The 13,662-nt window shown below is 52.6% G+C and overlaps 1 protein-coding gene across 1 annotated transcript; it reads left to right on the top strand.

Annotated features, from left to right (window-relative positions):
- Positions 1-300: 300 nt before the first annotated feature.
- Positions 301-4,192, top strand: LOC307052287 (C-type lectin domain family 4 member G-like; the record flags this gene model as incomplete). The annotated part of the gene is made up of 9 exons (XM_079703139.1): positions 301-373; positions 716-817; positions 1,142-1,195; positions 1,386-1,448; positions 1,585-1,689; positions 3,090-3,179; positions 3,398-3,546; positions 3,653-3,768; positions 4,054-4,192. Exons 1-9 carry the CDS (start codon positions 319-321, stop codon positions 4,190-4,192), a joined length of 873 nt encoding a protein of 290 aa, XP_079559265.1. The 5' UTR covers positions 301-318.
- Between the last annotated feature and the right edge of the window lie 9,470 nt (positions 4,193-13,662).

Genomic DNA, 13,662 nt, shown 5'->3' with positions numbered 1-13,662 from the left:
TGAGGGCCGGGGCTGGGGCTGTGCGCCCAAGAGGCTGGGACTACACACACACACATCCACACACACTTCACTTCCCCCATTCCTTCTACTCTCCCTCAACCCCCCTCAACTCCCCACTTCCCCTCCCCACCCCACCCTTACTGCAGCCCAGCCGAGCCCAGCTGAGCCCAGAAAGGGCCCATCGCTGTGATTGGTCAGTGGTTCTCTGTACCAGGAATTGAGACACAGGAGACGGGAAGGAAGGAAGAGGGTGGGTGGGGCGGGGAGAGGGATGGGGCTACTTTTATATCTACTCCCAGAGCTGGGTGCCTGATCACCATGGACACTGCCGGGTACAGCAGGTGGGATGGCAGGCTGGAGGAGGTCCCCGGAGGTATGAGCAATGGGGCTGCCTCACAGGTCCCCTTGGGTCCCTCTCTGACCAGTGGTTTGGGGTTTGATGGGAGAATGGAGAGGATCAGCCAAGAGAAGGCCTAAGTAGTGAGTGCAGGAGAGACACCACAGGCCCTAGAGCCAGCTGGACCTGGATTCAAATTTCAACTCCGCCACTTAGGGGCTGTGTGACCACAGACAAGTTACCTTACCTCTCTGAATCTCAGTTTCCTGGGAGGAACCCAAGCATCCAGGGCTCAGTCCTCAGGGCCCAGGGATCCAGGGTGGTCCTGGTACCAGAGGAACTCAGAAGGAACTCAGGAGTCCATCCGTGTTATCCCAGGGCACTGGGGACGCTGGGGACAGAGACCCCTCCTCCTGGCCCTGGCTCTCTTGGTGGTCACAATCCTGTGGGCCCTCGTTCTGAGCGTCCTGATTTCCAGGGGTGAGTGACTGGATGATGGGGGAGGTCATGTCCAGCCCCCCTGGGGACATAGACCTTTTCTCCGTCCCTGAGCACACCAGCCTGGTCCCAGGCCCTTGCCTGGGTCTGAGTGTGAACACGAGTTTGTGTGCTTACCCTTCCCCCTCCCCATATCCTCAAGTCCACGTGTGTGCATATGTGCCTGTGAATGTGTTTGTCCTTTGTCGGTGTGTGTGCACATCACGTGCGCTGCACGCCTGCCCACCCACTCTGTGTGTCCGGTGATCAGGGTCCCTGCACCCCTCGGGCCGCGGGGAGAGTTCCCGAGTCCCCCTCTCTCCGCAGCCTCCACAGAGCGCGGGGCGCTGCTTGGCCAACAGAATCTGCTGAGGACAAACTGTACGTGCAGAACAGGGGGTCTTGGGTCCCCAAAATTCGGGGGCGGAAGGGTCTTGGACCCTGGCGTCGGGGTAGTGGGTGGGTCGGTGGGGACCTCACAGTCCGCAAGGCTGGCCCTGGAGTTGGGCAGGGTCCTGTGAGTCCCCGAGGGTGACCTGGAGTGTGTGGGGCGGACGGGGGATCGTTCCAGCCTCGAAGCAGACGGCGGTGCTGGGTGTCCTGAAGGAGGAGGTCCGAGCCTGCAATAGCTGCTGTGAGACTGGTGGACAGAGGGGGCGGGGCTTGTGGCCGGGATTGGAGGAGGCGAGTGGGAGCGGGGCTCCTGGCGCGCAGCGGGGGCGGTGGGCTGGTCTCAGATGTCCCGCCGCCATTCTCGCCCCCCTTCCCAGGCCTGGGGACTCAGGCGCAGCTGCAGACCGTGCGCACCAAGCTTAGAGAGGCACAGTCGAAGCTGATCCAGCAGGAGAGCACCCTGAAAGAACTGAGCGAGCGCGGTGAGGGCGGGACATTGCCATGATCCCTCACCCCTCACCCCGGCTGTTACCCTACCCTTGATTCACCTCCGAACCCCTCTGTGACCCCCACCTGTCCTGTGATCCTGACCATTGACCCCAGTCGTGTCCTCCATCCTGCCCCTGACCTCTGGACTCTGACCTTGACTGCAACTCCTAACCCCAACCACAACTGGACCCTACCCAGCTGTAACAGTCCTTGACCGTCATGTCATTCTTTTTTTTTTTTTTTAATATCTTTATTGGAGTATAATTGCTTTACAATGGTGTGTTAGTTTCTGCTTTATAACAAAGTGAATCAGTTATACATATACATATGTTCCCATACCTCTTCCCTCTTGCATCTCCCTCCTTCCCACCCTCCCTATCCCACCCCTCTAGGTGGTCACAAAGCACCAAGCTGATCTCCCTGTGCTTTGCGGCTGCTTCCCACTAGCCGTCTATTTTACGTTTGGTAGTGTATATATGTCCATGCCACCCTCTCACTTTGTCCCAGCTTACCCTTCCCCCTCCCCATATCCTCAAGTCCATTCTCTAGTACGTCTGTGTCTTTATTCCCGTCTTACTCCTAGATTCTTCATGATCTTTTTTTTTTCTTAGATTCCATATATATATATGTGTTAGCATACGGTATTTGTTTTTCTCTTTCTGAGTTACTTCACTCTGTATGACAGACTCTAGGTCCATCCACCTCACTACAAATAACTCAATTTCATTTCTTTTTATGGCTGAGTAATATTCCATTGTATATATGTGCCACATCTTTTTTATCCATTCATCTGTTGATGGACACTTACGTTGCTTCCATCTCCTGGCTATTGTAAATAGAGCTGCAATGAACATTGTGGTACATGACTCTTTTTGAATTATGGTTTTCGCAGGGTATATGCCCAGTAGTGGGATTGCTGGGTCATATGCTAGTTCTATTTGTAGTTTTTTAAGGAACCTCCATACCGTTCTCCATAGTGGCTGTACCAATTCACATTCCCACCAGCAGTGCAAGAGGGTTCCCTTTTCTCCACACCCTCTCCAGCATTTATTGTTTCTAGATTTTTTGATGATGGCCATTCTGACTGGTGTGAGATGATATCTCATTGTAGTTTTGATTTGCATTTCTCTAATGATTAATGACGTTGAGCATTCTTTCATGTGTTTGTTGGCAATCTGTATATCTTCTTTGGAGAAATGTCTATTTAGGTCTTCTGCCCATTCTTGGATTGGGTTGTTTGCTCAATAACAAAAACAAACAACCCAATCCAAAAATGGGTGATGTCATTCTTGACCTTGGCAATGACCACGGAAGTGGATGCTGACCTTAACTAATCATGACCTTATTACTGATGCTGAGCCTAGCTATAATCTGGACTCCTTTTACCTCGCAGTGACCCAGAGCTTGGCTGAAGCCGGCAGGGACCGTGAGAACATCCGCAGTGAGCTCTTCCGAGCGCTGGAAGGAGTCCGGCTAGGGAACAGTGAGCACGATCCGGAGGGGTGAAGGGGGGAGGCGAGGACAAGTGGATCCCGCCCTTGGGCCCCAGGGTTCCCTGATCCGCCTGGCCCCACCCTTTGACCTTGGCCTGGTCTCAGTGGCTCCGACCCTGAGCCCAGGGGTCCAACACTCCCCTCCCCAATCCTCACCATATGCTCCATTTGGGAGCAAATCACCTCTTTGATCCTCGCCACCCTGCAGGCTCCTGCGGGGAGTGCCCCAAGTCGTGGCTGCCATTCCAGGGCTCCTGTTACCTTTTCTCCACCCAACGGGCCACGTGGGTGGAGGCGCAGCGCCACTGCGAGGGCGCCAGAGCGCACCTGGTGATTGTCGGGGGCCTGGATGAGCAGGTGCGCAGCTCCGGCTTTGGGGGGCGGGGAGAAGGAGTTTACCTGAGGGGACGTGGTTGGGGGCGGGGCGGGACGGACGCGTGGCTCAGTCTCCCCTCTTGCCCAGGGCTTCCTAAATCGGAACACTGGTGGCCGCGGTTACTGGCTGGGCCTGAGGGCCGTGCGCAGGGCGCGCAGGATCCAGGGCTACCAGTGGGTGGACGGAGTCCCGCTCAGCTTCAGGTGAGGGAAGGGACTCGGGGAGGCTGACAGTTCAGATCCTAGGAGAAGCGCTTCGGCCAGATCTCAGGGCCTCCTTAGGGATGGGCGGGCTACACCCCAGGAAGTGACTAGGGTTAAATTCTGGGGTTAGAAAGTTATATCCCAGGTGCGTGTGCTCAGGTTAGACCCTCAGGATGTCTAGGTTAGCCCCAAGTAATAAACAGGCTAGACCCCGGAAAGGAAGGCTGGACCCCATGGCCATCCTCAGCCTAGCCTCCCAGCAACACCTCCGCCAAACCATTGCAGCCACTGGAATCAGGGGGAGCCCAATGACTCGCTGGGGCGCGAGGACTGCATCATGATTCTCCGCACGGGGATGTGGAATGACGCACCGTGCGACAACAGGGACGACAGCTGGATCTGTGAGAAGAGGCTCAGCTGCTGACCTCCACCAGTGCCCCAGAGTCACGCCCACTGGCACTTGTCCAATCGCCTGAGCCGCTCACCGTCCTGGCTCCGCCCACCACCATTAATTTCCCACCCCACCCACAGCGTACGCCAGTAACCGCACTCTGAAACCTCCGCTCCAGCCTCACTGCAACCCCTCACCCATGGACCTCACCTAGTCTCCACCCGCTCCAAAATCTGAGCTCCCCAGCCCTGTGATCTGACCCTATCGCCCTCCCTAACCAAGATCAAGTAACTCAGGGATGGAGCTGTTTGATTTACTTGTATTTTACCATGCAGGTGGAAGGCCTCAAAGATAGGGATTTTGAGAGCTTTCTTCGCAGCCCGAGGGAGCATCAATAAATGAGAAATGAATCTTGGCTTCTGGCTCTGGTTAGCTGTTCTAAGCTTTATCTCAGAGACTCTGATGTCACCCATGTGAGTGACCCTGACCTCAGGGGCCTATGATGCCCCCCAAACCCAGTGGGTAACCTGCATTGGGCCAGGGGCTGTAGGGCACTGGGGACACAGGAATGAGTCTGACCCCCATCCCTACCCCTGGGACAATGTGACCAGTGACTCGATTGAGGAATACATGAAGGAGTGATATGATGCGTTTGAAGGAGCCACCTGTGTCCCCAGGGAGAGGAACTCTGCTGAGATGCTGCAGTGCTGGCCCTGTTCCTTGAGGAGACTGTCCCGCTATTGTGGAGACCACAGGCAGCCTGACACAAGGCCCTGAGACAGGTGGGAGAGGGGCTGCCCGGATCTGATGAGCATGTCCATTTCATCTCAGGCACCCAGGTTCTGTGGGATGTTCAGGAAATACACCCAGAGAAGATGGACTTTCCAAGAACAATGGGATTTCAGCACATGGAGCTGGGAAGGGAGGGCTTTGCAGGCAGAGGGTGTTGGAAAGTGTAAGGTATGGCTGAACCCATTTGGGGGGTGTGGGGTGCACACAGCCTAGCTTTATCAACTGGAGACTTTTGATCTGAATTTACCCTGCACTCCCAAAGCTTCCTGCTCCCGTCTTGGGGACCTGGGGGCTCTCCCAGCATTTCCAGTGGAGACGGGTCCAACTGTCCAACTGAGGGGAGTGACAGGCTAGCAGCTTTTAGTTCTGTGCAGAGCTGAGTCCAGAACCAAAGCTGCTCAGAGCCCCCAAGCTGCCCAGCCCTGAGAGCATCCACTAAGCAGGAACAGGAGGGAACAGCACCCAAACTCCCTGGCCAGGCAGAATCTTTCAGTGCTGTAACCAGGAAACCCCCAACCCTTCTCTGAATCCTCTAAACTGCAGCCCAGGGGACTTCCCTGGCAGTCTAGTGGTTAAGACTCCACACTTCCACTGCAGGGGGTGCAGGCTTGATACCTGGTGGGGCAACTGAGATCCTACATGCTGAGTGGTGTGGCCATAAATAAATAAATAAACTCCAACCCAGAGCAAGGCACTGACCTTTCCCAGGAGCCATCTGACTTCTGGACAGATAAAATACCTAGTAGACTGTTGACCAGACTGATGAATTTCCAGACAGTCAGCTTGGAAGAGTGTATGAGTTTCCTACTGCTGCTGTAACAAATGCCTACCAACTTGGTGGCTTGAAACAATATACATCTATTCTACAGTTGTGGAGGTCAGAAGTCCAAAATTAGTTTCATTGGGACTTTCCTGGCGGTCCAGTGGTTAAGACTCCATGCTTCCACTGCAGGGGGGCATGGGTTTGATCCGTGGTCGGGAAACTAAGATCCCACATGCTGTGCAGTGCAGCCAAAAAGAGAAAATAAAGAAACAAAATTAGTTTCACTGGACTGAAATCAAGGTCATGAGGATCAGGCTCCCCCCAGAAACTCCATATGACCCAGCAATTCCACTTCTGGACAGATATCCAAAAGAACTGAAAGCAGGGTCTTGAAAAGATATTTGCATACCCATGTTCATAGCAGCATTATTCACAATAGCCAACAGGTAGAAGCAACCCAAGTGTCCATCAATGGATGAGTGGATAAACCAAACATACTCATCCATATAATGGAATATTATTCAGCCTTAAAAAGGAAGGAAATTCTGACACATGTTACAGCATTATGCTGCGTGAAATAAACCAGTCACAAAAGGACAAATACTGTTGTTTAATGGGTACAGAGTTTCAGTGTTGCAAGATGAAACAATTCTGGAGATCTGTTGCAGAACGATGCAAATATACTTAACACTCCTGAACTGTCCACTTAAAAATGGTTAAGATGGTAAATTTTATGTTATGTTTATTTTACAACAGTTGAAAAAAATTTTTTATTTTAAATGCACTTATTTCAAGCTTACAATTTAACAAGTTTTGAGAAATGTATACAGCTGTGTAGCCACCACTGCACTGCAGATATAGAACATTTCCGTCACCTCCTAAAATTCCCTCTTGTCCCTTCCCAATCAATCCTCACCTCCTCCCCTCCCCCAGGCCACCACTGACCTGCTTTCCATCACTATTGATGAGATTTTTCTTTTCTCAAATGCCATATACATTGAATCGTACAGTGTGTAGTGCTTTGTGCCTGGATTCTTTCTCTAGGCATATAGTGTTTTTGAGATTCACCCACGCTGTTGTAGTTTGTTTCTTTTCATTGCTGAATCAGCTACCATTGATTGGCTGGACCACCATCTGTGTATCCAGTCACCTGTTGACAGATGTTTGTGTTGTTTGAATGTGAGAATATGAATCAAGCTACTGTGAATCATCTCATACAGAACTTTTTATGGATTTCAGTTTTCACGTCTCTTGGGTAAATACCTGGGAGTGGGTCAGATAGTAGGTAAGTGATTAACTTTGTAAGAAACTGCCAAACAGTTTTCCAAAGTGGTTGTACCCTTTTTTGCATCCCCAATACTCAGCGATGTCTCCAGGCTCTGGTTGCTCGGGGAGGGTATTTTTGACCCAAGAGAGGCTTTAGCAGTTCTAGAACCAGGTGGAGGTGCTTATCTAGAGAAGAGCAAGAGGGGCGGAAATGAGGCTGGAAATTGAAGCTGATATTGTGGGAAGGCAGGAAACACGGGTTTACACTTGCCTGATAACACGTGTTTTCATGGGAAGATGAGACGGGGAAGGGGGCTGGGAAGCAGGAGGTTGGGGAGGGGTCTCTGCTATTTGGAACTACAGCCCCCTGAACAGAGACAAATAGAAAAGTTGTTGACTGCACCCCAAAGAGAGGCCTTCTGGGGGTGACAATAGTGGTGCTTCAGCAGACCAAGGAGGAGGTTGGCCAGAGAGAAGCTGGAGAGGGGGGAGCTGATGGGAGAGCAAGTCTCTGTGAACAAGGAGCAATGTCATTCATTCGTTCGTTCATTCATTCAATGCAATCATTTTCTCACCCAGAAACATTTCTTGTGCACTTACTGTATGCCAGGCACTGGAGTTCCAATGGAGAACAAGAGGTAAAAAACCTTAGACTGAGCGGAAGCAGCCACCCACAAAATCGTATATACGCTATGTACCCATTTATATGAAGTTCTAGAATAGGCAGAACTACTCAAGCTTGGAAAATTGTGGGCACAATGGTTCCCCAGGAGCAGAGGCAGAGACTTCCTGGGAAGGACCATGAAAGAACTTTCTGGAATGATGGAAACATTCTGTACCTTGATAGAAGTTTGGATTACACAGGTGAATGCATTTGTCAAAGCTCCAAGAAAACACTGCTGGAATTTGTGTATTTCATTCTAAGTTATTTTACTCAAAAGGGAAAACAGGTAGGAGAGCAGCCAGTGAACTTTGACCTCTAGTTCACGGTCTGTGGGTTGGAGCATTTGGGGGGGGGTTTAGTACTGATATTTAGGGGGCTGGAGTGGGCTAATGTCTGCACCTTACTTTGAAATGCATGAAAAATAAAATGGATTGAGGGGTGGATGGATGAACAGATTTGTAATCAAGCAAATATAGACAGTGTTGATTGTAGAATCTAGGGATGGATTTTCATTCTAAAACTCAACTTTTCTGTATGATTGAAAATTGTCATAATGAAATGTTGGGGTTCAGGTTGTGGTTGCTGCCTTCTTGGGGCTCACAGTCTGGCAGGTGATGAAGAGGAGGTGATGAGGAGAAATAGAAGGTGGTGTGCCCACGTGGTGAAATTGGAAGTGGAACATTCTGGAAAAGCAGTCCCCCTGCTCCCTGCACTCCTATCCTAAGGAGTGAGGTGGGGGAGGGAAAGCAGGGTCTGTCTTGGAGAGGCCAAAGGGGCTTGCGCTGGGAAGCAGGGGGTTGGGGGCAGAAGAGACCCCTTCCGGTCACCCTCTTACCCTTTCCCAGTAGGTGTTCTTACCAACAGCCCCCTGAGTGACCACATGACCCCACTGTCTGGGGCTGAGTCAGCAAATCAAAGATGACCTTGGAGCCCAGCCAGGGTTTCCTGGATGGAACGGCCCTATCTGTCACCCCACTTTCCAAGGAAGTGAACTTGGGACAGAGTAGCTTGTCGTTTCCAACCTCCCGCATCCCTCCCCACAATTCCAGGAACCCCCCTGGGATCCTGAGGCATCTTACTGGGTTGGCTGAGGTATCTGGGGAAGCCCTTAGGGTAGGACAGAACATACACTCCTCCTGTCCCCTTGGCAGCCCCTTTGCCATCCACCTCACCACCCCGCCCTCAACTCTTCCCTCCCCTATGTCCCCACGTCCACTCACAGATGGCTCAAATGGATGGATTTGGCAGATGCAGACAGAAGGACCACAGTCTAGAACCTGTGCTTGCCACTTACTCAATGGGTGAGCCTAGGCAAGTGACTTTGCCTCCCTGAGCCTCAGTTTTTGCATCTATCAAATGGGAACAATAATAACATCTACCTCCTCAGGTGTTGTGGTCAGCTGAAAGATGACCCCCAAAGATGTTTCCGTCCGAATCCCTGGAACCTGTGAATAGGCAACCTGACAGGGTGAAAGGGGCTTTGCAGGTGAGATTAAGTTAAGGATCTGGAGATGGGGAGACGATCGTGGACTACTCAGGTGAGCCCAGTGTTATCCCAAGAGCCCTTATAAGAGAAAGGCAGGAGGATCAGAGCCAGAGAAAGGTTGGAAGATGCTACACTGTTTGCTTTGAAGATGGAGGAAGGGACCACAGGCCATTGAAAGTGGGGGGCCTCTAGAAGCTGGAAAAGCTAAGAAAACATTCTCTCTAGAATGTCCAGGAAGAGGGCAACCCTGTCCATGCCTTGATTTTAGCCAGTGAGACCTGTATTGGACTTCTGACCTCCAGAACTGTAAGATAATACACTTACATTGTTTAAAGCCAGCCAGTTTGAGGTAATTCCTTACAGCAGTCATTAAGAAACTCCTACAGATGCGATGCCTGTAAAGCACCTACTGTGTGCCTAGCCCTGAGCCACGGGCTGGGGACTCGGTGGTGACAACAGGCACTGCCCCTGCCCTTCTGGAACTCGTGTTCTAACGGGCACCATGCAAGATATAAGCAAACCAGACACCTTCACAGGTGGGGATCATAGAGACCATTGACAGGGTGACTGAGGGGCTAGGGGCCGCTTTAGCTGGGACCACTTCTCTTGGAGGGCAGAGAACTGGAGGATGAGGAAGGGCCAGCCAGAGGGCTCAAAAAACAGAAAAGTGTGCAGATGTGGCTGGAGCTCAGCAAAGGAACAATGCAGGCAAGGAAGGTGCCAGCCACACAGGGCCCTGCTGGCTGCAGGGAGTTTTCTTCCAAGAGCCTTTGTGCTTTGTGGCGGGTGGTGGGGGCGGGTATTAATAATGGGAGATACGCGACAGCGATGTGTTTTGGGAAATAGTGCTAACAGCGCTCCCATTTGTTGCTGGCTTCTCTCTATCCTGCGGAAGAGACTTTTTAAAATTGTGCGGAAGGACTTATGCACACGACAACCTACGTGGGAGAATTGTGCATATCACCACTTTACAGATGAGGAAACTGAGGCCCACAGGAGAAGGGGGTGGAGCTGGGACTCCATGGCCTTCTCCACCCACGCGGGTTGTGGGGAGTCACCCAGTCGGGGGAAGCAGTGACCAGGTATATCCAGAAGAGGGCAGCACTCCTACTGTCCTGACCAACCTAGGGAACCAGCCCGCTGAAGAGCCAGACCGAGCAGAAAAACCTCACCATCCTAGACCAAAGTCCTTAAGGTCTAGGGGCCTGGTCCCTGAGGGACTGAGGACCTGGGGTCCTGGATTTCTAGGTTCCTGAGGGTCAAGACTGGGATCTTGGGGGAATTCGCTGGTGGCCCAGTGGTTAGGATTTGGCGCTTTCACTGCCGTGGCTGGGATTCAATCCCTGGTCGCAAACTAAGATCCCGCAAGCCATGCAGCATGGCCAAAAAACTGGGAATAAACAAACAAACAAACAAACAAATAAATAAAACAAAACAGAGCCAGTGTTAAAAAAAAAAGATTAGGGTCTTGGCTTCCTGGGTCCCTAAGGGGCTGGGGGCCTGGGGGCCTGGATTTCTGGGGTCCTGAAAGTCAGGGCTGGGGTCCTGAAATCCTGGATCTCCAAAGGGCTAGGGGCCTGGGTCGCTGAGTGTGGGGCTTGGGGTCCTGGCTTCTTGGGTCCTTAAGGGTTTGGATTCCTGGGTCTCCAGGAAGGTCAGAGCATGGGTCCCTGATGGTGGAGCCTGGGGTCCAAGATTTCTGTATCTCAAGGGGGCTGGGAGCCATCCTCTAGCCTGGTCCCCACACAATATCTCATCCTCTCAGAGAACCATGGGCAATGTCAGAGAGAAACCCCCGAATCTCCCAGTGCAGTCCTGGAATGCTCTCAGGATTCCCAGGGTGGGCTGGCTCAGCTCCCTGGTCCCTGGTCCCCGGGGACGTGCTGGGGCCTGGAGGGGCTGGAGGGAGTGGGCATTGGGCCTGGGAGTCTCTCCAGAAGGAAGGATGTGGACAAGCCAGCCTCTGTGTCCCCCTCATCCTGAGCACCCCCTCCAAGCCCTCCCCACCCCACAACAGCACAAGAAAACAACATCAGCCACGTGAGGCTCCAGGACGTGATGATGCAGAGTCAGCCCCTTCCCATCCCACACGTGCCTTTCCTCTTCCTGCTGACCTGCTCTCTGCGTGGATGATGGTTGGGAACGGGAGTAAGGAGGGGCGCATCTGCCTGTGAGCTCAGGGCCCCTCCAGGAAGGGTGCCCAGGTCCTACCCGCGGGGAGCCCCGGGTCCCAGGAGAGGCCCACCTAACACAGATGGACTGGGTAAGGGGAATACAGAGGACTGTGGGGTCTCAGAGGAGACCCCCAGCCCGGCCTCTGAAGTCAGGGAGGCCTCCATGCAAACTGTCACTGCAGGCCAGCTTGGCACCCCAGGAGTGGGAGCTGCTAGTGCAAAGGCCCTGAGGTGTAAGAGTGCACCTGGGGAGTCTTGTAGGAAGTGGGGGTGGGGGAAGGTGTGGCTGGAGAAGCTGAGCAGAAGCAGGTAAAGCCCTTGAACTCCAGGCAGGGGAGGCATGGAGGGTTGGAAGCGGGGGGAAGATGTGGTCCTGTGGCTGATGGAGAGGGGGCTGCCACCATTGTCCAGGAGGGAAGATGGTGACCGGGGATGGGGTCGTGGAAGAGGAGAGACAGGACCAGTCAAAGGATAAGGAATGTGGCTGATGGGGTGGGGAGGAGGCAGGTGGTGGTGGGCAATGCTGTGCTCAGCCCGGGGCAGAGGTCGCATCTGGGCTCACTCAGCTCATCAAGCCCGCCCCCCTAGTGTTCCTCCAACAGACCCTGCTGCCCAGGGGATCCCCAGGCGTGTGCAGAAGGGGAAGGTGGCAGCTACACGGGGCCTTGCGGGCTCTTCTTTGCCCTTTGTACGTGCTGTTTCCCCTGCTGGGGATCCCTCCCTCTATCCATGAGCTGGGGTCTCATTTTCTGCAGGAGTTCCAGCTAAACATTACCCACTCAAGAGCTTTCCTGGATCACTATTTAAATAGTGCCTCTGACACCCCCTCCTCCTATCTCCTTTATGTCTCTGACATCCGTCACCATCTGACATTTGTCTGTCTCCCGGATAGAACGTCAGCTCCAAGGGTAGAGTTTTTTGTTTTTTTTTTTGTGGTACGTGGGCCTCTCACTGCTGTGGCCTCTACTGTTGCGGAGCACAGGCTCCGGACGCGCAGGCTCAGCGGCCATGGCTCACGGGCCCAGCTGCTCCGCAGCATGTGGGATCCTCCCGGACCGGGGCACGAACCCGTGTCCCCTGAATCAGCAGGTGGACTCTCAACCACTGCGCCACCCAGGGAAGCCCCAAGGGTAGAGTTTTTGTCCAGCTTGTTCGTGACATCAGCCCCAAGGGCCCATCATGGTGTCCAGTGTCTCACTGAATGCATGAATGAATGAATGAGTGAATGACAGTGATGAAATAAAAATTCACATTTTAAGGGGAGACAAGAAAAATTTAAACATAAAATCTTTCCTCTGCCCTTTGGTCTCCTCCCTTGCCCTCTTGTGTGCATCGTGCATCTGCATTAGGCGTGAACCAGACCTCCCCAACGGCAGAAATACCTGCTCAACCATAAAGATCAATTTTCTCCTTCTGGCGGCAGCCTTGTAACTCCTTAGACGGTGACATTCCTTCCACAATCTGTAAGGGGTCATGACGAGCCACCACTCGCCTTATAGGTGCAGACATCTTCGGTGAACTTTCCATACAATGCTAATATACCATTTTCTTTAAAGATAGAGATGGATGGGCTTCCCTGGTGGCGCAGTGGTTGAGAATCTGCCTGCCGATGCAGGGGACACAGGTTCGAGCCCTGGCCTGGGAGGATCCCACATGCCATGGAGCAACTAGGCCCGTGAGCCACAACTACTGAACCTGAGCATCTGGAGCCTGTGCTCCGAAACAGGAGAGGCCGCGACAGTGAGAGGCCCACGCACCACGATGAAAAGTGGCCCCCGCTTGCCACAACTAGAGATAGCCCTTGCACAGAAACGAAGACCCAACACAGCAAAAATAAATAAATTAATTAATAAACTCCTACCCCCAACATCTTCTTTAAAAAAAAAAAAAGATAGAGATGGATGCAGAACAGACTGGTCAGACAACCTGGGGCGATCCTGGGCAGTACCTAATGGTAGTTCTCAGCTTAAATACTTACTTATGACCTTATTAATGCCACTACCTATATTACTTGTATTCTGCCTATTTTACCAGATTATTGTTTCTTTCATTACCAAATGTGTAATCGAGGGACTTCTCTGGTGGTGCAGTGGTTAAGAATCTACCTACTAATGCAGGGGACATGCTTCAAGCCCTGGTCTGGGAAGATCTCACATGCTGCACAGCAATTAAGCCCATGCACCACAACTACTGAGCCTGCGCTCTAGAGCCCACGAGCCACAACTACTGAGCCCATGTGCACAACTACTGAAGCCCGCGTGCCTAGAGCCCATGCTCTGCAACAAGAGAAGCCACCGCAATGAGAAGCCCACGCACCACAGCAAAGAGTAGCCCCCACTCGCCGCAACTAGAGAAAGC

This window comes from Hyperoodon ampullatus (assembly GCF_949752795.1).
Source record: "Hyperoodon ampullatus genome assembly, chromosome: 4".
Lineage (NCBI taxonomy): Eukaryota > Metazoa > Chordata > Mammalia > Artiodactyla > Ziphiidae > Hyperoodon > Hyperoodon ampullatus.
The sequence above is the reverse complement of the archived record's forward strand: the minus strand, read 5'-3'. Positions and strand labels throughout refer to the sequence as shown.